This window comes from Cervus elaphus, chromosome 22 (genome assembly GCF_910594005.1).
Source record: "Cervus elaphus chromosome 22, mCerEla1.1, whole genome shotgun sequence".
Classification (NCBI taxonomy): Eukaryota; Metazoa; Chordata; class Mammalia; order Artiodactyla; family Cervidae; genus Cervus; species Cervus elaphus.
Genome location: NC_057836.1, coordinates 3,686,398 through 3,713,445, shown reverse-complemented (window position 1 = coordinate 3,713,445; position 27,048 = coordinate 3,686,398). Strand labels below are relative to the sequence as shown.

General features: G+C 50.2%; 2 protein-coding genes across 8 annotated transcripts in view; one reads left to right on the top strand and one right to left on the bottom strand.

Moving 5' to 3' along the window:
• PPARA (peroxisome proliferator activated receptor alpha) overlaps positions 1-16,879 on the top strand; it is a 71,356-nt gene extending 54,477 nt beyond the window's left edge. For all 3 annotated transcript variants that reach the window (XM_043881086.1, XM_043881087.1, XM_043881088.1), the window contains exons 7-8: positions 4,851-5,298; positions 9,621-16,879. In XM_043881086.1, coding sequence (XP_043737021.1) covers positions 4,851-5,298; positions 9,621-9,868 — 696 coding nt within the window. In that variant the 3' untranslated portion in view covers positions 9,869-16,879. The remainder of the gene's footprint in view (positions 1-4,850; positions 5,299-9,620) is intronic.
• A 173-nt stretch (positions 16,880-17,052) lies between these two features.
• Positions 17,053-26,749, bottom strand: CDPF1 (cysteine rich DPF motif domain containing 1). 5 transcript variants are annotated; one of them, XM_043882160.1, is made up of 5 exons: positions 26,239-26,736; positions 20,553-20,665; positions 19,559-19,674; positions 17,829-17,944; positions 17,422-17,632 (listed from the first exon to the last, which is right to left on the bottom strand). In XM_043882160.1, the coding sequence occupies exons 1-4, from the start codon at positions 26,239-26,241 to the stop codon at positions 17,850-17,852; spliced, it is 327 nt and encodes a 108-aa protein (XP_043738095.1). In that variant the 5' UTR covers positions 26,242-26,736; the 3' UTR covers positions 17,422-17,632; positions 17,829-17,849. The 5 variants fall into 5 exon arrangements, with proteins under 5 accessions (XP_043738093.1, XP_043738091.1, XP_043738092.1 ...); XM_043882159.1 differs by having other exon boundaries at positions 19,563-19,674; XM_043882158.1 differs by lacking the exon at positions 17,829-17,944 and having other exon boundaries at positions 17,053-17,632; positions 19,563-19,674; positions 26,673-26,749.
• Positions 26,750-27,048: the final 299 nt, after the last annotated feature.

Here is a 27,048-nt window from a genome sequence, read left to right as displayed (position 1 = left end):
TTTGTTTAATATTAACTTGATTTCCGTACAGTATCTTTCCCATACGTCACTGAGGTCCACGTACTCCAAGGAGGAGCCCGTCACCCAAGGCCAGAGCGGAAACCTGGACAGTTGAGGACTATCACACAGTGACTTGGGGAGAGGAATCTGTGTTTTGGCCTTAAGGAAATAAATAATAGACAAGCAGTCTAGGACTGGGCTTCACTGGATAGCAAAAGTGGAGTTCAGGGTACCGCTAAGTGTCTGTCTCTAGCTTCTGCCCCCACCTCCAAACCACCGCATCACGGGTACCAGTTGGAGAGGGGGTGTCCAGGGGACAGTCACTGCCTTTGATGACCCTGTTTGCTCTCAGGTGGGCTCACTTCCCACCCCATGCCCTGCGTACATGGAGATGTGGCCCTTCTCCTGTCTATCTGGCCTGCCCAGGGCACGCCAGAGCTTGGAGCATCCAACTTGGGGCCACAGTCTCGGCTGCTCCCTCTGTGCTCAGACAGAGGCAGACCTGCCCGCGCACGGTGGGTCTTGGACTGGCACCCCTTCCCACCACGCCCCGGGGTATCACACCTATAACTTCAGTTGTCAGTAGGCTGAAAAGCATGCTGTTTTATACTGTGTCGAGAAATGTGTAGTAAAACCTCATCAAGAGCTTGTTAGATAATGTCATCCAAAGCAATTCTACCAAATAACTCACAATTAAATTTCCCCTAAAAGATGGCGCTGCCTAAGTTTTCACAGAAAATGCTCTTTGAATGTGTTTCGGAAATGAACTCTTATAGGGAACACCGTTAATACACATAGAACACTTCAGGTGTGAGCCAAAAAAAAATGTCATCAGTGAGGGGAGCCTTCTGGACTCGGCCTGGAGTGATTTGGGGTGGGTGCTCCCCAGGTGGCGCTGGTGGTAAAGAAGCCACCTGCCCATGCCGGAGACCTGAAGAGGTGAGGGTGAGGTCCCTGGGTCAGGAAGGTCTCCCGGAGGAGGGCATGTCAACCCACTCCAGGGTTCTTGCCTGAGGAGTTCCTTGAACAGAGGAGCCTGGAGGGCTACAGTCCATAGGATCACAAAGAGGGTGACTAAAGGGACTTAGCATGCGTGCACGCACAATTCTGAGGGGAAAGTGGACAGCTTTCTGCCTTGTACTGTTTAAACTTTTTATGATGTGCTTCACTGATTTGAAATGACCACCTGTAACATCAGATGTATTCATATTCAAGCTTGAGTAGAAAAGGCTCATTCCAAAGTTAAATGAAAGCTTCCAGGACTTCTAAAATAGTCTAATGGATAATATTTCTCAAAAAAGCTTGGCAAACTTTCAAGGGTCTTACTCTACAATTTCTCTTTGGCTGTAACAAACATGATTTTAAATGTTCACACTTGTTTTGAATCCAAATGGTTTCTAATTTTGCCTGTTAATGAGGCCTGCCTTCTAAAACCCAACTGATAATTTTATAAAACTGAAATACTCGTTATGATCGAAGTCTTCATTTATGAGAGAATGTTTCACGTAAAACTAGTCCAGGGCCGGCATCCTGGGCGTGTGTGCTGTCTCACACCGCCCCCCCCGCGTAGCGGGCCCTGCACTGGGGTTTCATGCTCTCTGTCACTGTCTTGAAAGTCTTAATCGCTTCTGAGTAAGTGACTGGCATGTTGCACTAGGCCCTGAAAATTATGTAGCCAGTCTGTGCTAGTCTTATGAAATGTCCTACCAATAATAATAATAATAATAAATAGGCATTCTGCAGTCAAACACTGGAAACCACTGCTTATGCTAACCCAGTTCTATTTTTTTAATAAATTTTTTTAGCAGGTGATTTCTTTTTTAAAAAATATTTATTTGGTTGCATCAGGTCTTAGTTGAGGCGTGAGATCTTTCATTGTGGCGCACAGACTCTCTAGTTTGGGCTCAGCAGCATGCGATGTGGGATCTTAGTTTCCGACCAGGGATTGAACTCGCATCCCCTGCATTGCAAGGCCTTAACCATTGGACCACCAGGGAAGTCCCTAACTCCATTCTTAAAGATCGACAATGTACACTCATTATGTTAAAGACGCTGGCAGGCCATAACTTCGTTTAGCTCAGTATTTTTCCAGTGTTTTTTTTTTTTTAACAGCAAAATTCATTTTTAAAAAAATTCATGGAACATTTTCATTTCTGTTGAATGTGCTTTTAGAAACTCAGTGATCTGTATAAAGTCAAGGTGGCCTTATATTGTATTTTCTGCAATTGAGGGAATACTGCCATCTATTCTTTAAAAACATTTTTCTAGTCCACCTTAAATCTAAGCTCCAATTTCATAGAAACTGCCCCCAAACTTTCCCCCCAAAAGGTCAACCTGTCCTGCTTTTAAAGTCTTTGGAAAAAGATAGTTTTAGTCTTTCTCCATCAAACCTGAGATTGTTTGAAATTTGGCTTTAACTTTTGTATTCAGGATGTTTGCAGTCCTTCACAGATAATTTAAAAAATACTCCCTTGCCTCAGATGCGAAATCAGATCCTTTTTTTTTTTTTGGTTCAAGACTATCTTGCGAATTCTAATTCTGTTTAGACATTTCAAAGACAGTGCGTCAGATTATCCCAGCACCTCCGCCTCTGTACCAGGTACCCACAGGTGCCCTGCAGGTGGCTCATCCCGATGCTCATGAGCCCAGAAAGGGCACACGTCATGCCGTGGGGCCCGGAGGCACTGTCAGTGATGTGATCTGCCCACTTGCAGAGTGGTTCTTAAAATCACTGGGCTGCCCGTCCACTCAGTGTTTGTCCAGCGGGGGCTGAACATAATGCCTCAGCCCGCGTCCTCACCGGCCTGTAGAAGAGTCAGAGTGCTCCCTCGGAGACGGCCGCTTCTTCTGCTCCGCATAAAGCCCTGGCTGCATCTTGGCTGCAGTGTTTATCTGTGCCCGTTTTCCCAAGCCCCACCAGACACACCGTCTCTCCTGAGCACACTGGCTCCAAATCCATGGCCCGCCATCTTATCTGTCCTCCACTGCGTTAGTAGCTCAGTCTTGTCCGGCTCTTTGCAACCCCATGGACTGTAGCCCATCAGCCTCCTCTGTCCATGGGATTCTCCAGGGAAGACTACTGGAGTGGGTTGCCATCCCTTTTCCAGGGGATCTTCCCGGCCCAGGGATCGAACCCAGGTGTCCCGCATTCAGGGCAGATTCTTTCCCACCTGAGCTACTGGGGCAGCCCATTAGATCTTTATAAAATGATAGGACTGGTGGGTTTAGATGTACATGGTAAGGCCATGTTTCGGGAGCTGCCACAAGCATTTGGAGACTGTGGAGACTGTCTCAGAATGTGGAGCAGTGGTGGGGAGATTTCAGTCTCCTGCATCAGGAAAGGGGGTCCTGCAAGGCTTTCCGGTTTATCCCCAGAGAGCAAGAGTTTAACAGTGCGTGTTTGTTTAGTTCTACATAGATGCCAACTTTCTGAGTTACATTTATTTACATGTGAAATTTATTCATTCAATAGTCAGTGTTGGGTAAGTTATCTCTAACGTTCATAAAATGGAAAAACTAAAAATTACTGGTATGAATAATTTTCCTGGAGGAGGGCATGGCAACCCACTCCAGTATTCTTGCCTGGAGAATCCCATGGACAAGAGGAGCCTGGCAGGGATATGGTCCATGGGGTCGCAAAGAGTCTGATACGACTGAAGCGACTTAACATGCATGCACGTATGAACAATTTACCAAGTGAAAGTGAAGTTGCTCAGTCGTGTTTAACTCTTTGCAACCCTATGGACTGTGGCCCGCCAGGTTCCTCCATCCATGGGATTTTACAGGCACGAATACTGGAGTGGGTTGCCATTTCCTTCTCCAGGGGCTCTTCCTGACCCAGGGATCAAACCTGGGTTTCCTGCATTGCAAGCAGATTCTTTACTGTCTGAACCACCAGGAAATCCCAACTTACCAAAAGTTCATAGTTAAAATAGCACATATTCCCCAGTGATCAGTGACTATGATCATTTCATTTGTTTTATCACTTTTCATTGATTTAAATATGACTTTGCCAAAATAAACACTAGGATTTGGTTTTTTAGAGTCTCTGGAATAAATGAACCATTATTGTTTATAGCTCAAGGCTTGAAGCCCTTGTAGCTCAGGGCTTCCCTTTTAGCTAAGTCGGTAAAGAATCTGCCACAATGCAGGAGACGCGGGTTCGATTCCTGGGTGGGAAGATCCCCTGGAGAAGGAAATGACTACCCACTCCAGTATTCTTGCCTGGAGGATCCCATGGACACAGGAGCCTGGCAGGCTACAGTCCATGGGGTCACAAGAGTCGGGCACAACTTAGCAACTAAACCACTAAACCACCAAACCACTACCACCATTGTTTACAGAAAAAAAGACTTATTGTAATGACTGGCTATTGCAGTAGCATTTGGGAATCCAGAGAAAATTATCATATATTTAGAGTGGTTAGCTAATATTCTCTTTCTTGTGAGCTTTATTGCCAAAATCAGTACTTCACTTTGTTGCTGTTGGCCGTGCTGCAAGGCATGCGGGATCTTAGTTCCCTGACCAGGGATTGAACCCAGGCCCAAAGCAGTGGAATCACGGAATCCTAACGACTGGACTGCCAGGGAAGTCCTTCACTTCCTTAGCAATGAAATTCCCACCCAGTTTCAGGCGATGATGATGACTATCTTTTTTGATGTGTGTTGTCCTCTATTAAAAGTCTTTTTGTCCGCAACTAATTTTGAGGTTGTTTAAGAATGAGGACTGTGTTTTGTACATACTTTGATTCTCAGGTGGCTGAAATACAGTGACTACTCATCAGTTTCATGATAATTAAGAAGACAGCTTGTCGCCAATCAGCCAACTGATTCCAGTGTCTTTATTTCCAGCCTTTCGTCATCCATGACATGGAGACGCTGTGTATGGCCGAGAAGACCCTGGTGGCCAAGCTGGTGGCCAACGGCATCCAGAACAAGGAGGCGGAAGTCCGCATTTTCCATTGCTGCCAGTGCACGTCCGTGGAGACCGTCACTGAGCTCACGGAGTTCGCCAAGTCCATCCCGGGATTTGCAAACTTGGACTTGAATGACCAGGTCACTCTGCTGAAGTATGGTGTTTACGAAGCCATATTTGCCATGCTGTCTTCTGTGATGAATAAAGACGGGATGTTGGTAGCCTATGGGAATGGCTTCATAACCCGTGAATTCCTTAAAAGCCTAAGAAAACCCTTCTGTGATATCATGGAGCCCAAGTTCGACTTCGCGATGAAGTTCAATGCACTGGAGCTGGACGACAGTGATATCTCCCTCTTTGTGGCTGCTATCATTTGCTGTGGAGGTAGGTTGCTGATCTCCCGTCGGGGCCACGGTGCTTCCGGCCTCCTGTCTCCAGGGCCTGGCAGCGCTAATCCGATGTGAGTGGGATGGAGCCACCACTGGGGGGAGGTGAGGAGGGCGTCCGAGCTCCCACAGTTACACCAACCGGGATTCAGTGAGAAGGAGATCCGTGTCGGATCATATTGTAGCAAAGGTAACTTTTCCTGTTTCAGAGCGTTCACTTTTTATTTTTAACCATTCTTATTTCATACTGGAGTATAGTTGGTTTACAGTGTTGTTAGTTTCAGGTGTACGGCGAAGTGAATCAGATACACATACACGGACGTCTCTTCTTTTTCAGATTATTTTCCCATTTAGGTTGTTACAGCACAGTAGGTCCCTGTGGCACACAGTAGGTCTCTGCTGACTATTTTATGTACGGCAGTGTGTCTATGTCAATCCCAAACTTCGTGTTACTTTATATAAAACACATTATCCGCCTACCGAACAGGATATGTGGGTTCAGTCCCTGGGTCAGGAAGGCTCCACAGAGAAGGAAATGGCAACCCAGAGGAGCCTCCTGGGCTGCAGCTCACGGGGTCGCAGAAGAGTCGGCACGGCTGCATGACTGAGTGACAAGACAGCAACGCATTTGTGAAGTAGGAATATGCCCCCGTGGATCCACACAAATATATATTTTATTTGTAACAGGATGTACTATTTCAGGGCTTTCTCGGTGGCTCAGACAGTAAAGAATCTGCCTGTAATGCAGGAGACCTGGGTTCGATCCCTGGGTCAGGAAGATCCCCTGGAGAAGGGAACGGCAACCCACTCCAGTAATAAAATATATTAGGTGGCATTTTCCTGGTGGCTCAGCAGTAAAGAATCCATTTGTCAATGCAGGAGATGCAGGTTTGATCCCTCAGTTGGGAAGATCCCCTTGAGAAGGAAATGGCAACCCACTCCAGTATTCTTGCCTGGGAAATCCCAAGGACAGAGGAGCCTGGCGGGCTACAGTCCATGGGGTCGCAAAGAGTTGGGCATGACTGAAGGATTAAATGACAACAAAATATATTAAGTATCATTAATAATTAAAATTTACTGATATCTATTATTATCATGGGCTTCCCTTGTGGCTCAGCTGGTAAAGAATCCGCCTGCAATGCGGGACACCTAGGTTTTATCCCTGGGTTGAGAAGATCCCCTGGAGAAGGGAAAGGCTGCCCACTCCAGGATTCTGGCCTGGAGAGTTCCATGGACTGTATGGCCCCTGGGGTCGCAAGGAGTCAGACACGACTGAGTGAGATGATCCCCTGGAGAAGGGAAAGGCTGCCCACTCCAGGATTCTGGCCTGGAGAATTCCACGGACCGTATGACCCCTGGGGTCGCAGAGTCAGACACAACTGAGTGAGAAGATCCCCTGGAGAAGGGAAAGGCTGCCCACTCCAGGATTCTGGCCTGGAGAGTCCCATGGACCGTATGGCCCCTGGGGTCGCAGAGTCAGACACGACTGAGTGAGAAGATCCCCTGGAGAAGGGAAAGGCTGCCCACTCCAGGATTCTGGCCTGGAGAGTCCCACGGACCGTATGGCCCCTGGGGTCGCAAGGAGTCGGACACGACTGAGCGATTTTCACTTTCATTACTATCATACCCACTATTATATATCAGCTATAATTGTAGTAATATTACAATGTATATGTGTTATGATAACACCATCATATTCAGTCAGCCTCCATACTCGTTGGTTCTGCAGCTAAAGAGTCAACTGTGGATGGAAAACATGCAGAGAAAAAATTCCAGAAGCTTCCAAAAAACAGAACTTCAATTTGCCCCACACTGGCAACTGTTCACATACTGTTTTACACTGACTGAGGCATTACAGGTGGTCGAGAAGTGATGTAATATGTTTGAGAGGATGTGCACGGGTTATGGGCCGTTTTATGTAAGGGGCTTGAGCTTTCATGGATTTAGGTGTTTCAGTTCAGTTCAGTTCAGTCACTCAGTCGTGTCCGACTCTTTGCAACCCCATGAACCGCAGCACGCCTAGGCCTCCCTGTCCATCACCAACTCCCAGAGTCTACCCAAACCCATGTCCATTGAGTCGGTGATGCCATCCAACTGTCTCATTCTCTGTCGTCCCCTTCTCCTCCTGCCCTCAATCTTTCCCAGCATCAGGGTCTTTTCAAATGAGTCAGCTCTTCGCCTCAGGTGGCCAAAGTATTGGAGTTTCAGCTTCAGCGTCAGTCCTTCCAATGAACACTCAGGGCTGATCTCCTTTAGGATGGACTGGTTGGATCTCCCAGCAGTCCAAGGGACTCTCAAGGGGTCCTGGAACAATCCCCACAGATACCATGGGACGACCGTGTTATAACTGTTACTATAGTCTTGTGTCCATGTTGCAGACAGTATTCTATAACGTGCCACATGGATGTTAGCCCAGTTGCTGTCTGTACTGGTGTACTTATGCAATTTCAAAATGAAAACATCAGTAGTCAGCTAACAGGTATGACTGCACAGTATGCTTTGCCAGAGGAAATGGATTCCAGTGGAGGAAAACCTGGGCCTCTGTGCGGGGAGCTAGCTCTGCAGAGTTTTGGCTCAGCCTCCCGTTCCTTTAAATAGCCCTGTCCTGGGTCTAAGAAGGTCATCCCTCTACTGTAAACTCGGCTGACCCAACCCAGCCACGAGGGAGACCCACGGGGCCATGCTGCCTGAAGCTGTAGCGCCCCCTGTGAATCCCTCACTCGCGGAATTGAGGCCGGCCGCAGTGGCCCCAACTCGGGACACAGAGCTGGGTGAGGGTGGCCCAGCTCCGCGAGGTCTGTCCCTCTGGCCTCCAGCTGGGCACAGTCAGGTGGAGGTAAAAAGCAGAGTGGCAAGGCAGTCGTACATAATCTGTCACTGTCCTTTGCATGCTCAAGATGCGGTGTGGTGGGGAAAGTGATGCATGACTTTATATAAGTAGTGTGACCACAGTTTTATAAAAGAAATTATAATCAGATCAGAAAAATATCTGGTGAGACATACATGAAATCTGTATGATGGGGCTACAATTATGAAGTGGGATTCACTTATTATTTTTTTAAAACTTCTCTCTTTAAAAACCTAATATTTATTTTACAACCCCCGCCAAAAATGACAAGCCCATATTTTGCACAACACTTTTGAAAACCCTAGTGATGTGTGGGATTCCAAAGAGAGCGCTGCCTGTTGAATATGGATGGCGGGGGCTGATCTTTCTGGATCTTTCAGGATGCGCAGTCTGAGCTGTCCCAGGTGCCGGGTGCCCGTGTCTGAGCCACCCTGGGGAGGTCACCTGGTGTCCACCTCGCTTTTCCTGCTCCAAGCCTCACATGTCCCCTCTCCAGGTGTCCTCAGCCCCCTCTCCAGCCTGTATCCATCCCCTCATTCCTTTCTGGCTCCACCTACTTTCTGGCTGATTTTTATTAGAAGGTGGGCTTCCCAGATGGCACAGCAGTAAAGAATTTTCCTGCCAATGCAAGAAACATAAGAGACATGAGTTCAACCCCTGGGTCAGGAAGATTCCCTGGAGAAGGAAATGGCAACCCACTCCAGTATTCTTGCCTGGGAAATCCCATGGACGGAGGAGCCTGGGGGGTCGCAGAGAGTCGGACACAACTGAAGCGACGGAGCACACATATTCACACACATCAGAAGGCGCCTGGGACGGCGCTTTATACCACAAAACCTACGTTGCACATAATCACACTCCTCACACATCGTTGAAGTGGAGTACCTAAGAAGATGCAGGAAGAAGGATGTCATTTTCCATATTAGGCACAAGTAGGTTGTATGTATAGCTGCTACTCCTAATGTTTGGGGGGTTTTCCCCTGACAGGTGGGCATCAGATAAACTCTAAATGAAGCAGTTACCCTGTAAGCTAGCTAGTGGTTTTAAGGTCATAGAAATACTGAGAGGGACTTCCCTTGTGGTCCAGCAGCTAAGGCTCCTCGAGGCCATTGGAGAGGGCCCAGGTTCGATCCCTGATCAGGGAACTAGATCCCACATGCCCCAGTGAAGATAGAAGATCCCATGAGTTGCAGCCATGACCTGTTGCAACCAAATAAATAAAATACATTTTTTTAAAAAAGAAAAGAAATATTTAGGAACGAGTATTCCTCCTGTTTATCCCAGGCCCAGCGATTTGGGGAAAATGCAGTTCTGTCTTCTAGGCAAGTGGGCTGTGTGTAAAGGTGGCTGAGCTTTGGGTAAGAAACGCAGAGTCCGGTCAGGATGTTTGGTTTCTCAGACTGGAAGCCTGTTACTAGGCATTAACGTGCTGGTTACGCCACTCAAACCTCTCTCCTCTCTCCTGAGGGTAGATCGGCCGGGCCTCCTAAACGTGGGACACATTGAAAAAATGCAGGAGGGCATTGTGCACGTGCTCAAACTCCACCTACAGAACAACCATCCTGACGACGTCTTCCTCTTCCCAAAACTCCTGCAAAAGATGGCAGACCTGCGGCAGCTGGTCACGGAGCACGCGCAGCTGGTGCAGGTGATCAAGAAGACGGAGTCGGACGCCGCCCTGCACCCGCTGCTGCAGGAGATCTACAGGGACATGTACTGACGTCCCGGCCGCGCCCGCGGAAAAGGGGCTTCTCGCGGGTTTTCAGAGGCGACGGCGCTACAGAGGAGAGATGGGAGCAACGCAGCTTTGCACAAATGTCCACCATGGAAACCTTGGAACCACGGGAAGTATACTCCTAGGTAACCGGAACGCTATTCCGCGTTTCTTTTTTGTAACCACTTCTTCTGAGAGCAGTGCAGTTTTGAGATGCTGGTGAGAAGCAGCTACTAGTCAGGACTTGGGAAATGATGGGGAATGGTGTTCAGTGGTCTGATTTTTAATGTGCCTGATTTGAATCAATGCAGATTTCTTTATATAGTGTTAGGAATTTATCAGTGAATTAACCTCAAAATACGTGGTCTGTCTTCCCTTTTTACCGCTTTTTGACTGTTGTGCTCTTTTATAATTTTGAAAACTAATCAGCACTTTAAAATTTTTATAATCCTGTAAACATAGACGTCTCCAAAGGTTAAGTATTTTAAAAGCAGTGAAATATTTATTTGGAAGACTTCGGTTCTGTTTCCTGAATTCGAAGAAAGACAACGTGCTATTTTTGAATCACAGGATTTAGAATGTCAAAGAATGATTTCAATAAGCTTATCGAAATGCATCAGTTGTTTCGTTTCAGTTTGCTGTTTTTGTGGCTGTAAGTAGTATGTGGAAAAGCCTGTTCCCAGGCGTGTGTAGAAGATTCCAGAAAGCCATGTCTCAAGGCCCCTCTGGACTCGATCCCCTCCCTGTTTTAAGCTAGCACCTGTGGTCAACAGGAACAAGAGGGACTCTGAAGTGTAGTCCGCTTCCCATTCCTCTCGGCTCGATTCCCTTTCAAATCTGAATCCACCTAGCCGAGCTGTTTGGGGGCCAGGGTCGTGTCTCCAGGGGCAAACTGACAAGTTATTTGTAAATCTTGCTCCAGGCCCCCCTCTGTCAAGGCAGCTCCTTGGTCTTTTTCTACGTTGCTTTGCTAAATATGCAGCTTTCTTTCTTTCTAACCCCTGTTGGTGGTAGTTGCTCCCTGGGGTGGAGAGGACAAGGCATCTGTGACTTTATAGCGTGGGGGTGGGGCATGGGGGTGGGGACAGGGGTCTTATCTGGAGAATGGGCCAGGGTGGGGGGCAGGGTTGGGGGGTGGAAATGAAATGGTTTATTTGGTCTCAGGATTCACGACAGGCCGGTGGTCTTTGCAAGGATTTCAAGTGTTGTCTCCTTTTCCAGCTACATATATAAGGTGGTTTTACCAAAATCTAAAATGTCTGATTCAGCCTTAAAGGTCAAGTTTTCAACCTCAGTCCACTTTGGAGGCAGTGTGGATTATGGTTTTTGTCTAGAGCACATGGTCCTGTCCACCACTCGGATTAACTGTCCCGTCAGAGAGCTGCCAGAGTGCCTCCCCCACCCCACCCCACCTCCCCCCCGCCCCCCGGCCGGTTCAGCCCCTGGACGCCTCCTGGGCCAGCAGCACTTTTGACCCTTGATGCCCCTCCCCCTCTGTCTTTAGGACATTTGGTTCTAGAAGGTCATTATTATCTGCTGTTAAAGAACGGCTAGGATTGAATTTGAAAAAGTCCCCAAGGTCAGCATTATCATACAAAAAAACTAAGACTTTAGCTTAAAAAAGAGCAAGCCTTACAATTAGGACATCTCTGTACACGTTATACATTCGGTGATGCTTTTATCTTTTATTTTTTTTAAGATGCAATCAAAGGACCTGCTGGAAACAAATGAAAGCATTTCCTCTTTAGAATGACGCCAGTCAGGGGTCACCCTAAGTCAGGAAGGAGGTGAGCTTTGAGTCACAGGTGCACCCGTGTCCCTGTTCTTCCCTGAGATGGGAACTCCCTGGGCTGACTCCCACAGCCTGGAGGCCTGTGGCTCGTGCGAGTCTTAGGGTCACGGGCTGGATCCTATGTGTGTACCGCCTCTCGCTCTGGTGTTTCGGGACAGGTCTACGCACAGAGACACGGCTTTGGAAAGTGAGGCTCAAGACTCAGGCTTTCAGAAGACTTGTTGGTTCTGTTTAGCTTTTCCTAGGACCTATCTGAAACCGCTCCCAACTCACACTTGCCACTGAACAAGCTGACTGCCGGCCCAACCTCTGCATCCATGGTGTCAGCAAGCATTTGGTCCTCTTGGGGTCCGGCCAGACCACCAGGGAAGCCCGTGGTGAAGCCACAGAGGACCTTGGCCTGAAAGCAACCTGACATTGTTCACTTGTTAATAGGAAGAAATTCACGAAATAACAGAGCCACTCATTGCCACTCAGAATATCTGGGGTCACACAATCAGAGATTTCTCCGAGCATTGATAGTCAAATTATGGATGAATTATTCACCAGCTTAGTATATGGTAGTGTTTCAAACAGGAGCTATCGAAGGAGCACGCTTCTTGCTTGTGAGGTTTTAGCAGACATCAGCATAACGTCCAGTGGAAGCAGGTTCCAGAAACTTCAGACGACCAGTGTAGAGCCAGCCGCCCACGGTGCTGGATGCAGGTCATGGTGGGACCCCCCTTTCACCACCTTGATCTGCTCTTAAACCACTGTTTAAACCTGGTTCTTCGTTTCGTCACTTAACACCAAGTGCCAAACTCCCCAGAGGCCACAGACTTCCGGCGGCCTTTGTCTGGACAGGTGGACCATGGGGCCTCCGGGCCGCCCTGCTGCCCGCAGTGGCCCTCCTCTCTGCCTCCTGGGCATTTCCGATGGGGGGTCCCACAGGCTCACTTCTGCCCCCGCCACACGGCGATAAGCCTGAGGGCTGCTGCATGCGCAGGACGCCGCCTCCCTGACGTCCAGTGTCAGAGGAGCAGTTTGACGGCAGCCCTGCCCGCTGCCCGCCTGGCCTCCGGGAGCCCTGTGACCTCTACACAGCTTTCTGGGGAGAGGGGCTCAAAGCATCTTCCCAAAGAGGGTTCACGCACAGGTGTCAACGGTGACTGTGAATCGAAGGGAAAGAATTCCAGAATGCCCGAGAGCCGGCCCTGTTAAGCCCTTCCTTCCGATTTAAGAGCACAGAACGCGGCAGCCTACGATCTGACCAGAAGCTCCAGGCACAGGTAGGGCCCTTGTTTGGATGATTGATGATGAGAAAGCTATTAATTGAGCAGCTACTATTTCCCCAAATCTGCAGCTGGACAGCCACGTCAATAGGGCTGTCACGAGCCTCTGTTAAATCTAAGGTCCATGGAACACTGGGGCCTTCGGTGCATCCCTAGTCAGACCGTCTGTGATCAGGGCTCAGAGACTGTGTGCTTACCTCTGCTGTGTACACCCTGAGACATGGAAGCCTACGTGGATTTTTAAAGGAAATTTTATCATTTAAAGGGAGCCTTGGAAATTCCCCACTGGTCCAGGGGTTAGGACTCCGTGCCTTCGCTGCCAAGGGCCTGGGTGACTGGCCCACCCAGGGCCTGCCTCCTCTGAAGCTTCGCCTGCTGGCCGAGGGGGAGCCTGTTCACAGGGAGATGCTGGCAGGCGAGGGCGGAGAGAGATGTCTCTATGCAAGCCTTTGGCAGCCGCGGCTCCCCACGCCTCCGCCCCCAAGTCACACCTGAGCCCCTCTCTGCCTGACTCCTTTTCAAGCCACTGTGACACCAGACATGTTTTGACGGCTCGCGGCCGGATGCATGACAGAGAGCTTCTTTTGTCTTGACCCAATGACCACACTCGTCTCTGGAATGTCTTTAAAAGTCCTGTTTAAATATAAGTCCACTGTTTCAACCAGGGAGTCAGGTGCTTCCAGCTAAGACCAACTTGGCCACTGGCCTGGCCTTCAGTAGGGGCTTCCGGGGACCCTGGAAAACCAGTGACCTGAAAGTGCCTCTTCAACCTGCACGGCCTTTCAAAATGCGGATCCTGCGAGGAAGACACGCAGGTGCTCCCAGCTCCCCACCTGCATCGTCAGCGCAGGCTCTGGTGTCACCTCCAGGCCTCAGACCCTCGAGGGGGTCAGTCTGTGTCATCCCACCTTCAGGTGAAAACACTGGGCTCGGGAGGTCTGCCTGGTCGTGCGGGTTGGACCCGGGGGTGGCTTGCTTCCCCGCTCCCACCCCTGCATTTAAGGCGGGTGAGGGTGCTTCAAAGTGATCCCTGTGGTTGAGTCTGGTCCCCTGGCCGCACGTGTTCCTGGGGGGGTTGCTTGCTCTCTAAGTTCACAACAGTGGTGTCGATTTAAGAGAGGCAAGGAAATTGTACTGTCCCTAGATGTCACAAACTAAGACCAATGCCACCCAGAGGGCTTCACTATCAAGACGTGTCCAGGGAGGGTTTTCGTGGTGCTGTTGCTGCAGGCACTGAACTACATCTGTATTTGATCTTAAGTCTTGGTCCAAGCGGACCAAGATCCCACGCGGATCCTGCGAGGAAGACACGCAGGTGCTCCCGGCTCGGAAGGTCTGCCTGGTCCCCTGGGGTGACAGATTCTCGGCAACGAAATCTCTGCCTGGAGTGATCAGCTAAGGGGACTCCTGCCTTGGCTCTCCAGACGGCATGGCCCGCCTGCAGCAGGGAGGCCCCGTGGACAGCCCCGCGGGGAGGAGCAGACGGAGGGCCGTGGCGGCGAGTGCTGACCAGCCGGCCTGAATGCTGCCAATTGTGCCCCTCTACCTGCGCATGTTCCCCCTTCCCAGGGCTAGGACTTTTCCGGGGGCATGCTTTCCTCTGGGGAACTTCTCTCCAGGAAGATCCAAGATTAGGCTCCAAAGGTTGAAGTCTGAGTGTTGGCTGAGATTTACATCTATTTTTAGGCACCATTTTTTAGCACAATTAGGAAAATGGCTATCAACCCTCAGCCAGAGACACACCAGACTGAAAGCAAGGGCAGCAGCTCGGTCTGACTGGGGACACAGGAGGCCCTCCTCCTTCTCTGGGAACTGCCGGACAAACTAAACTGGTACTGGAAGTGCTCTATGGGAAAAAAAGACCACACGTCTTCAAAGTCACTCGAAGAGTTACATAACGCTTTCCACGATGCTGTTTCTGTGGGGTGCGGCAGGTTCCTACTTTATTCCCATAGAATGGGCTGCTATGGGCGTGGCCCACTCATTAGAACAGAGAGGCTGCTGCCCGAGGCTGACTTCCACACGCCTTTTCCTGGCTTGAGGCGCCCAGACTCCTCAGATCTAGTCTGCTTCTCAGAATTTCAGTTTGAGGCGGGAGAAGTATAAACCCCCTGAGGAAGAGGGGGCCACGTGATGTGGTTCAGCTGGAACCCTCTGCACAGAACAGACCACACTGCATCCACACCAAGGTCACATCTTGACTGAGCAACTCATAACATCGAGGACCTCGGGGCCCCCGTGGCTGTTAAAAGCATTATTTGAGGGAAAAAAAAATCGAATACCAATTTTTTACATCGCAAAACAGCAAACTGAGACCTGGGTCCGTTTTTTTCATTTAAAAATGTGTTTGCTAGTTTGGGTCGAATGTGAACAGCGTCCCCGTTTCCCCCAGAGAAGGTAACGCAGCAGCCTCCTCTTCCCTTGCCTTCCCCGCCCCGGCCCCCAGCGGCGTGGTGACCAGTGCAGCATCGTGCCCACCGGAGCGCAGACAAGACCCCACCACTAGCCCTGCCTCCTGGGACAGAAGGTGGGGGCCACGGGGTGAGAGGCCCTGAAGACGAGTAGCTGCTCTTTTCCAGGAAAAATCATTCGCTTTGGGGAAGTTTCTTTTTAAAGGCACAGATGGTCTGGTCCTTTTTTCAGGCCTAAAAAACAACGTACCTCACACGAGATGGATACCACTCAGTGCCCTATAGTTACAGTATTTGTGTTCGAGTATCACTTTTCTTTTTTCCTACACTGTATGGTAAAAGGAATTATGTTAATAGCTGTATCTTAAATACTGTGATTTGAGGGGTTTTTTTAAATCCTAATATTTTACTAACCTACAATCATGCATCTAACAACAAACATTGGGATTTTTCTGAAATCAGTGTGAACTGATGTATACTGTTTAGTAGCCTGGCTCTTGGACCTGTTGGAAACACAAAAAAACCTGAAACGTCACAACAGAAATACAACTGCGTGCGCACACAGGCCCACCCCTTCCCGGACACCTCCCTCCCCCCACCCCACATGCACACACACACACACACGTACACACGTCTGAGCTTTCCTTCTTTTCTGAGCCACCTGGAATTTATTTCCCTGTAAATCTGTTCTCTTTGTCATTTCGCATGTGAGCAGCACAGGCAAGCCTGTCTGTCAGCAAGGCAGACCCATGGTCCTGCTGGAGACCAGGAACTTCTGTGTAGTAAGCAGCTGTCCGCTCTTCAGGTAATTACTACCTGGGGTTGTGACCAAAGAGCTCTGCAATCTGAGAGATGCTAAGACAGGGACTCTCGTCAGCTGCTCTGGCAGCTTCCAGTGGAAGCCACAGACCCTGTGCATCTCCCAGGCGACCTGTTCCAAACCTGGGTGGGCTTCTTCCTGACACGTGTCTGTGCCTGGGGCACATGGAGCACAGAAGCAGCCTTTGCCAGACGTCCGGCAGAGCCATGCAGTTTCCAAAGCCAGGACTGAGCGTGATTCCTTGGTGTGTGTTGGTCCATTACTGTTCTTGGTGCCTTAATGCTCTCAAAGCATTTAGGGGCTGACAGACCCCTTGTATTTCATACTAAACAGAAGCAATTCCAAAGCAGAGCTTTTCTGGGTAGGCTCCAAATGACCTCTGAGGCTCAGCCCCCTGGGTGTGATCGGTGGGGCACCTGGGGTCAGGGAAGCCAGGGTATGCAAAGGACAGCGAGTGGGATCTCCTTGGTCACTTTCCTGGTGGTAGTGCCAGGCAATTAGAAAATGGCTATAAAATAACGTTAATTTAAATTTTAAAAAAAAGGATCTTATTCATTTCCCTTTAGGAGATTGAACTGATCATATATATTAATTTCTATCCTAAATTGATGGGAACTTATATGTTTGGAATGTCCTACTGTAAGACTGATGAATGTAAAGAGTTAATTTCAGGGTACAGTATTGCCTTAATGGTTTTAAAAAATAAACTATTTTTAAAAATTATTTGGGGAGTTTTGAGTGATGCTGTGAGATGAACTGCTTGTGTGGAAAAACAAGTCCCAACTATAGGGTCTGCCCTGAACCCAAGCCTGAGGTTGTCTCCACCTGTCAGGGTTCAGTAACAGAGTGGGCCTGGGACAGTGTGGCCCCAGAAGACAAAACTCAGCACCAAGATCGGTCAGTAAAAGCTCTTTATTCGTCCCCTCATCAGACATGTCTCTATCACCCCCAGGCAGTGTGCGCTGGCCCTGCAGAACTTACAGACTCGGACGGGAGCAGCTCTGCCCTCTAAGGACTGGGGGCACAGGGCGAGCCCATGGTCAGCGTCTCACCAGCTGCTAAGCTGGGGGCTATGAGGGTGGGCGGCTGCGGTCCCTGAGCGCTGGCATCTGGGGTCTGGCTATGGGTGCCGTCTCTGCCAGCTCCTGACCCTGGTGCTGCTGCAGGCAGACCCCAGCCCCTCCGGGCTGCAGACACGGCTCCCAGTGGCCCAGGAAGAAGGCCGGCACAGCGGCTCCATCTCGGCCCCGTCTCTGACATGGGCCATGGAAGCCCGCGTGGGCACGAGCCCCAGGTGGGCATCGCTGCGGACCTGGTACCCGACTGCACTCATGGTCGAGAACTGCGCTGGCTGGCAGGCCTCGTGGAGGGGACTTTCCTTTTCTCCAAGTCTTGCTGGATTTCCTGAGGGAAAGCATCCATGTTGTCCTGGACACAGGGGAGGCAAAATCTCTTGGAGTAGAATAAACTGCATTCCTAAAAGAAGCAGGGGGGAGTGCTGAGTGCCACAAGAAACCCAGTGCAGCATCTCCCAGAGGGCAGCCCTTCACTGCAGGCAGGGCAGGGGGGTAAGGCGAGGCCCCCAGATACACAGCAGCAGAGAGGAGCTGGGGGGTGTGGCCAGAGCCAGACAGCAAGAGGGAGAGGGGGGCGCAGGGGCCTGGCTGCCCACCTCCAGGAGGGTGGTCCTCATCTAAGAGAAGAAGAGCCAGTGGGCCTCCAGGAGGGCAGTGGGGGCAAATGAGCCAGGGCCAGAGCCCGCAGGCCATGGGACTGGTTGGGTGAGACCTGCAAAGGTGGCCAGGAGAGACGGTGCAGCCTGGCTTCTGCAGGGCGGGGCTCCACCGTGGGCAGAGGATGAGCACAGGCCAGGCCCAACGGGCTGGAAACCCGAGGTCCCTCCCTCTCCCGGCTATCACAGCGGTGGGACAGGGGCTCGGTGACACCGGCGCTGGGAGCAGCCGGGGACGGGAGGGACAGCCCACAGAGCCGGAGGCCACGGCCGAGTGGCTGGTCCGGGCAGGAGGTCAGAACTGCTCCACCACGTACAGTGGCGATCGTGGCATCCCTAACACTGTACTGATTTCCATCTGGCGCAGGGCCCAGACCTGCCTCCCAGCCACCCTGCAGCCAGGTGTGGCCACGTGGCTGAGTCTGCTCAGCGGCGTCACCACAGCTGTGTGCCACCTCCTGGTCATGCCCTCTGAAGGAACAGGCGTGTGTGCTCCGGTCCCTTCCCATCAACGGGGATGCAGACATGACGGTGGAGCGGCGACGTCCCCAGGGGCCCTGACAGGTCCTGTGCTGAGGACCACAGCTGTGACCCGCCAGCACCACCTGGGCCGGGCTCTGTTCGTCTCATCTGTCCTTTCCTTCCAGGAGCTTAGGCTGTGCCTCAACCAAGACAACCGTGGAGATCTGATGCCACACGGGGCCCCGTCCCCTGTCACCAAGTGCGGCCCGAACTCCCGGGGTGGCAGTCCTGGCTGTCCCCCACCTGGCCCCACTCCCCTGACTCCAGCTGCTTCCCGTCCACACAGGGCCTCAGCCGCACCAGCTGCCCATCTCCTCACACCCCCACGGTGGTGTGGCTCCCTCCGGGCCTTTGCCTGAGCTGAGGCTTCCTCCCACCTGCCAGTCTCATCACCTTGACTTCTGATGGATGGAGACTGGCTGTCCCAATCTGCTCTGTGACACAGCCCCCCGCCCCTCCATTGCTGGCCCTTGGCCCGCAGGCAGGGGATGCTTGCACTGCAGAGTCAGGGTAAGGGTCTACACAGCTGCACTTCCATCCATCCTCGGGCTTTCAAACAACAGGCTCAGCTAGCCCAGTGAACTGGGCCAACTCCACCTCTCCAAATCTCAGTTTCCTCACCTATAGAATGGGTGCAGCACTGCTCTGCCTAACCAGGCGGGGACAGGATTGAAGAAGGCGTTGCTGGCAACACACGTCCCAAGCACACAACAAACGCTCCAGAAAGCGCGCCCCTTCCTCTGGGAGGGCCCTGGAGGACGACTGGAAAGGCCATGACCCCACGGAGGGAAGAGCACAACGCCAGCTGCACCTGGTGGGGGAGGGGAGGCAACTAAGGGCTAAGGGGCGTGGGGGTGGTGGTGCGGAGCCTCCAAGAATCTCTCTCCTCAACCCCCCAGAGACCCTCACACTGACCCCAGCCTCCCTGTCCCCAAGCCCTCTGTTGACTGCAGGGACCCACCCATGATGAGGCAGAGCAGCTGCCCCCCAAGGGACCGTGAGGGGGCCCAGGAACACCAAGGCCAGGAAAGGGTGCCGCTCACACTGCCCCCGGGAACGGCACGAAGGTCACCTCTCCCGAGACCACGCGTGTGAGGTCCCGGCCACGGGGGAGAGAGGGAAGGCGTCCCCAGGCGCACACGGCTTACCCACCGGGCCCACACACACCAGCCTGCTGCACACGCTGCACCTCGAGCCGACGACCAGGAACCTGCCCTTGTCGGGGGTGAAGGGGTCCCTCAGCACGTAGCTCTCCTCCAGGAGGCTGCAGGACAGGAAGTGGGGGCGGGAAGGCCCGGACCTCTGCTGACAGGGACTCAGCAGCTGCACAGACCTCCCTGGGGGCCGCCCACTGTGGGTGCTCATCACGGGGAGGGGCCGGGCCCCCCGTGTCGCCAAGCAGGAGCAGAGAGGAGTGAAGGGGCCAGGCTGGGACTGAAATGAGACCTGCTCCAGGCTCCGCAACAGCCGCCGCCGAGACAGAGAGCCGCTCCGCCTCAGCCCAGAGAAGAGCTGTGGCAACTCCACCCCAGACCCCATCTGACTCAACAGGACGGGGCTGGGGGCAGGCATGATGCCTCTCCTTGCCCCCAGGAAGACGCCCACTCCCAAACGGCCTGCTTCCATGCAGGGAGCACGTGAAGCCTGCCGGTGGGTGCCCTGCTGGCCTCCATGCACCTCAGAAAGGAGACCAAGAGAGTCCTGAGGCGACACCCCCAGGATCCCCGCGGCTGGAGGGAAGAGGCCTGGCCCCAACCACCTGTCCCGTGTAATGGACTGGTCAGATCCTCACAAGGTGGCGCCTAATGAAGGACGAGCTGAAGGTCAAGAATCAAGGCCTGGGACCCACTGGCTCTATTGCAGGCCTTCCCTGGGCAGATGCTGGCCCTCAGGGCTCACTCCCACCAGAACAGGAGCCATGGGCAGGCAAGTCCACCCGAGGCTGGCCCCTGGGCCTAACATGGAGGGAGGGACTGGGAGGTTCCAACAGAGCCAGATGGCCCTTGAACCCTTCAGGTGTGGGTCACACCTGAAGCACCCAGAGCCCGGGCAGGGTGGGCCCAGACACAACACCCAAGCTCTGTGTCAGATTCAGGCTGGCGAGCTCTGGGGGTGCTCCTGGGCTGGGACACTGGTACTCACACGACAGACTGGCTGTCAGGGGGCTGCTGCCCCTTGTAGCTGTATGGAGCTGTTAAGGCACAGAGCTGGCACTTGAACACACCCAGGGGGTTTCGCTCTGTCTCACACGCCATCTGCAAGGTCAAGAGATGGGGCATGTCACCTGCAGAACCAAGAACCACCCACATCTCAAAGCTCCCCACTGCCTGCTTCTTACCCACAGAGAAGACGGGACCCTTACAGACAAGGGATCCCCAGTTCAGGGCAACTACGAGACCTGCTCAAGGTCACACGTTCTTGTCAAGTGTACATGAGGTAATCACCAAGACAAGACTACATGCTGGGCCAAAAAATGAGCCTCAAACTTTAAAAGCCTGAAATCATAAAGTACATTCTCTAAACCCTGAAATAATTCAATTAAAATCAGTAACAAAGAGATACATGGAAAATCCCCAAATATTTGGAAATTAAGTGATATATTTCTGTATAAATCATGATTCACAAAAGAAATCCCAAGAGAAATTAGAAAATAGCTTGAACTAAATGAAAACTAAAATATCAAAATATACACAATGCAGTTTAAGCTGATTTTAGAGAAATTCACAGCTTTAAATGCCTAAACTGGAAATGAAGGTTTAAAGTTAAGTCATCTTTCTACCTTAAGAAGCTAGAAAAAGGCAAATTAAACCCAAAATACACAGAAAAAAGGAAATAATAAAGAACAGAAATCAAAGAAATAGAAAATGGACAAATAGGGAAAAAATCAATAAAACCAAAGGTGGTTACTTCAAAACATCAATAAAGTTGATAACCTCTAGTTAGACTGATCAAGAAAAATAGAAAAATGATACAAATTACCACAATGAGGAACAAAATAGGGGACATCACTGAGACTACAGACATTAAAAGGATAAGGGAATGCAATGACCTTTTTTACTAAATGAACTTGGCAGTTTAGATGAAACAAACACATTTCTTGAAAAAAACACCAATTATCAAAAATGACTCAAAATGGAAAACCTGAAAAGACCTATATTTATTAAGAAAAGTGAATCTGTAATTTTAAACTTTGCTTTAAAATGAAATAGAGCACCAGCAAAACTTCATGCCCAGATGGCTGTAAATTGTCAAGCATTAACAGAAGTAACACCAACCTACAGAAACAATCCGAATACAGAGCAGGGGGGCTTTCCTGGTGGCTCAGTGGTAAGGAATCCACCCACCAGTGCAGGATACAAAGGATGGATCCCTGATACCAGGAAGAGCCCCCATGTGGAGGAGCAACTAAGCCCATGCACCAGAGCACGGGAGCCGCAACTGTCGATGCACACGCACCACAGAGCCTGTGCTCTGTAGCAAGAAAACCACCGCAGTGAGAAGCCCGCACACCACAACCAGAGGACAGCCCCTGATCCCCGCAACCAGAGAAGGCCTGCTCGCAGCACAGACCCGGGGCAACCAGAAGCAAATAAACAAATCACAGGAAACAAGAAAATACAGAGAAACAAAACTTTCAAAGAAATTCTGAGCCTATCACATGAACAACCAAACTGCCAGTACTACCTTTATACCATTAACTGGACTAGACTATCAGCTGAAACCTTATACCTGATTAACTGATTCCTGACAGCATTAACTGGAAAGACCAGAGATCTCTTCAAAGAATTAGATACCAAGGAAACGTTTCATGCAAAGATGGGCACAATAAAGGACAAAAATGGTATGGACCTAACAGCAGCAGAAGATATTAAGAAGAGGTGGCAAGATTACACAGAAAAACTATACAAAAAAGATCTTCATGACCCAGATAACCATGATGGTGTGATCACTTACCTAGAGTCAGACATTCTGGCATGCAAAGTCAAGTGGGCCTTAGGAAGGAAGCATCACTACGAACAAAGCTAGTGGAGGTGACATAATTCCAGCTGAGCTATTTCAAATCCTAAAAGATGATGCTGTGAAAGTGCTGCACTCAACATGCCAGGAAATTTGGAAAACTCAGCACTGGTCACAGGATTGGAAAAGGTTGGTTCTCACTCCAATTCCAAAGATGGGTGATGCCAAAGAATATTCAAACTACCGCACAACTGCACTCATCTCACACACTAGCAAAGTCATGCTCAAAATTCTCCAAACCAGACTTCAACAGTACGTAAAGTGTGAACTTCCAGATATTCACGCTGGATTTAGAAAAGGCAGAAGAACCAGAGATCAAATGGCCAACACCTGTTGGATCACAGAAAAAGCAAGAGAGTTCCCCCCAAAAATATCTACTTCTGCTTTATTGATTATGCCAAAGCCTTTCACTGTGTGGATCACAACAAACTGTAGAAAATTCTTCAAGAGATGGGAATACCACACTATCTCACCTGCTTCCTGAGAAATCTATATGTAGGTCAAGAAGCCAACAGTTAGAACCAGACAGGGAACAATGGACTGGTTCCAAATTGGGAAAGGAGTGTGTCAAGGCTGTATATTGCATATATTTAACTTATATGCAGAGTATATCAGGTGAAACGTGGGCTGGATGAAGCACAGGTGGAATCAAGATTGTGGAATCAAGAAATATCAATAACCTCAGATACACAGATGACACCACCCTTATGGCAGACAGTGAAGAAGAACTAAAGAGCCTCTTGATGAAAGTGAAAGAGGAGAGTGAAAAAGCTGGCTTAAAACTCAACATTCAAAAAATTAAGGTCATGGCATCCAGTCCCATCACTTCATGGCAAATAGATGGGGAAACAATGCAAACAGTGACAGCCTTTATTTTCTTGGGCTCCAGAATCACTGCAGAAGGTGACTGCAGCCATGAAATTAAAAGACGCTTGCTCCTTGGAAAAAAAGTTATGACCAACCTAGACAGCATATTAAAAAGCAGAGACATTACTTTGCTGACAAAGGTCCATCTAGTCAAAGCTATGGTTTTTCCAGTGGTCATGTATGCATGTGAGAGTTAGACTATAAAGAATGCTGAGTGCTTTTGAACTATAAAGAATGCTGATGCTTTTGAACTATGGTGTTGGAGGACTCTTGAGAGTCCCTGGGACTGCAAGGGGATCCAACCAGTCCATCCTAAAGGAAATCAGTCCTGAATATTCATTGGAAGGACTGATGCTGAGGCTAAAATGCCAATATTTCGGCCACCTGATGCGAAGAACTGACTCCTTGGAAAAGACCCTGATGCTCGGAAAGACTGAAGGCAGGAGAAGAAGGGGACAACAAAGGATGAGATGGTTGGACGGCATTACCAACTCGATGGACATGAGCTTGAGCAAGTTCCAGGAGTTGGTGATGGACTGGGAAGCCTGGCATGCGGCAGTCCACAGGGTTGCAAAGAGTTGTACACAACTCAGAGACTGAACTGAACTGATTATATTATTATATATTATTATATATTATTGGAAATAAAAGCAAAACTAAACAAATGGGACCTAATGAAACTTAAAAGCTTTTGCACAACAAAGGAAACTATAAGTAAGGTGAAAAGACAGCCCTCAGATTGGGAGAAAATAATAGCAAATGAAGAAACAGACAAAGAATTAATCTCAAAAATATACAAGCAACTCTTGAAGCTCAATTCCAGAAAAATAAATGACCCAATCAAAAAATGGGCCAAAGAACTAAACAGACATTTCTCCAAAGAAGACATACAGATGGCTAACAAACACATGAAAAGATGCTCAACGTCACTCATTATCAGAGAAATGCAAATCAAAACCACAATGAGGTACCATTACACGCCAGTCAGGATGGCTGCTATCCAAAAGTCTACAAGCAATAAATGCTGGAGAGGGTGTGGAGAAAAGGGAACCCTCTTACACTGTTGGTGGGAATGCAAACTAGTACAGCCGCTATGGAGAACGGTGTGGAGATTTCTTAAAAAACTGGAAATAGAACTGCCATATGACCCAGCAATACCACTTCTGGGCATACACACTGAGGAAACCAGATCTGAAAGAGACACGTGCACCCCAATGTTCATCACAGCACTGTTTATAATAGGCAGGACATGGAAGCAACCTAGATGCCCATCAGCAGATGAATGGATAAGGAAGCTGTGGTACATATACACCATGGAATATTACTCAGCCATTAAAAAGAATTCATTTGAACCAGTTCTAATGAGATGGATGAAACTGGAGCCCATTATAGAGTGAAGTAAGCCTGAAAGATAAAGAACATTACAGCATACTAACACATATATATGGAATTTAGAAAGATGGTAACGACAACCCTATATGCAAAACAGAAAAAGAGACACAGAAGTACAGAACAGACTTTTGAACTCTGTGGGAGAAGGTGAGGGTGGGATGTTGCGAAAGAACAGCATGTATATTATCTATGGTGAAACAGGTCACCAGCCCAGGTGGGATGCATGAGACAAGTGCTCGAGCCTGGTGCACTGGGAAGACCCAGAGGAATCGGGTGGAAGGGAGGTGGGAGGAGGGATCGGGATGGGGAATACGTGTAAATCTATTGCTGGTTCGTGTCAATGTATGACAAAACCCACTGAAAAAATAAATAAATTAATTAATTAAAAAAAAAAAAGAAAACTACAAAGCTATGACAAACCTAGACAGTGTATTAAAAAAGCAGAGACGTCACTTTGCCGACAAAGCTCTGTATAGTCAAAGCTATGGTCTTTCCAGTAGTCATGTAGGGATGTGAGAGTTGGACCATAAAGAAGGCTAAGCGCCAAAGAATTGATGCGCTCAAACTGTGGTGCTGGAGAAGACTCTTGAGAGTCCCTTGGACTGCAAGGAGATCAAACCAGTCAATCCAAAAGGAAAGCAACCCTGAATGTTCATTGGAAGGACTGATGCTGAAGCTGAAGATCCAATACTTTAGCCTGATGTGAAGAGCCAACTCCCTGGAAAAGACCCTGATGCTGGGAAAGATTGAGGGCAGGAGGAGAAGGGGGTGACAGAAGATGAAATGGTTGGATGGCACCACCAACTCAATGGACATGAGTTTGAGCAAACTCCCAGAGATAATGAAGGTCAGGGAAGCCTGGCGTGCTGCAGTCCATGGGGTCACAAAGAGATGGACACGACTGAGCGACTGAACAACACAACAGAGCAATATCCTTCACAAACAAAATTCTTCAGCAAAATATTAGCAAACTGAATCCAGTAATACATAAGAGGCCTAGAGCATCAGGGCAGACTGGATTCCACCCAGGAACGCAAACCTGGTTCAACATTCGAAAACCAGGGAATGCAACTCAGGAGAGTAACAATACAGGAACAAACAGGGCACCATCATTTCAGGAGATGCATAAATTATAAGCATGAGAGAATTCAGCAGTATTTTACAAAATTCAAGGCTCTGAGTGGTGTTTCAAACCTTCCTGGGCATGTGAGGCCTCTTTAACTCAGGAATTATCTTTTCCCAAAGACTCCACCCTCCACTGTCCATACAGCAGGCTGAGCTGCGGTGAAGGTTCGGCATCCTTCACGCGTTCCCTGCGCTCTCCCACCTCCCGGCCTCGTTCCTGGCCTGCTCGCCGCCTGGAGGGTCTCCTTCGTGTCTCCACCTAGGGGACTTCCCTGTGGCTTCCCTGCTTTCAGCTGTTTGAATATATATCTACTTTCCCGCCACCCCCCCCCCCCAACCCCACCCTTTAAACCTACTTATCCTGCTTGTGCTGCACTAAGCAGTTTGATCTGTGGCTTAATATCTGTAGTTTAGGAAAATCCTTAACCATTATCACTTCATAGATTTCTTCTTCAGCCCCCTTCTCTCTCGTCTTCCACGGACATCTCAACCGCAAGTACGTTGAGCTCAGGCAGTGTCCCCGCGGTTCTCGGAACCTATGTTGTCACTCTCTTTGAGTTTCAGTTCGCGTCGTGTTTACCGCCCTGCCGTCAAGTTCACTGACTTTTTCCCTCGGTTCTGTCCAGTCAGCCAACCGGCCCTCGGACGGCTCCCGGGCCCGCAGCGCCGCGCAGCGCGGGAACAAGCCGGGTGCAAGTTCCGCGGCCTGGCCCCAAGGCGCCTGCCTCTCCTCTCAGAATCCCCGAGTCCTCCGCGGAGGAACCCAGGCCCGGCCAGGAGCGGGACGCCGATGAGGTGACCGGCGCACGGCCGCACACGTCCCCTCACAGTCCCTCCAGGCCGACAGGCCGCGCCACTCACCTCCGCTGCCTCTGAGGCGGCGAGGCCCGACCCTGGGCGCGTGCGCGGACCTGCCCCCACGGCCGCCCGCCTGCCCTGGGCGCCTGCGCGACGGAGGCGGGGCTGCGCGGCGGGGGCGGGGCTTCGTGGCGGACTTCCTCTTCGCCTTCCGCTTGGCTTCCGCGTTGGCTCAGAAGGTGAAGACTGCGCCTGCGATGCGGGACACCCGCGGTCGATCCCTGGGTTGGGAAGATTCCCCTGGAGGAGGGCATAGCAACCCACTCCGGTATTCTTGCCTGGAGAATCCCCATGGACAGAGGAGCCTGGTGGGGCTACAGTCCTTGGGGTCGCAAAGAGTCAGACACGACTGAATGCCTTTCATTTTCGCTTCCGCCTT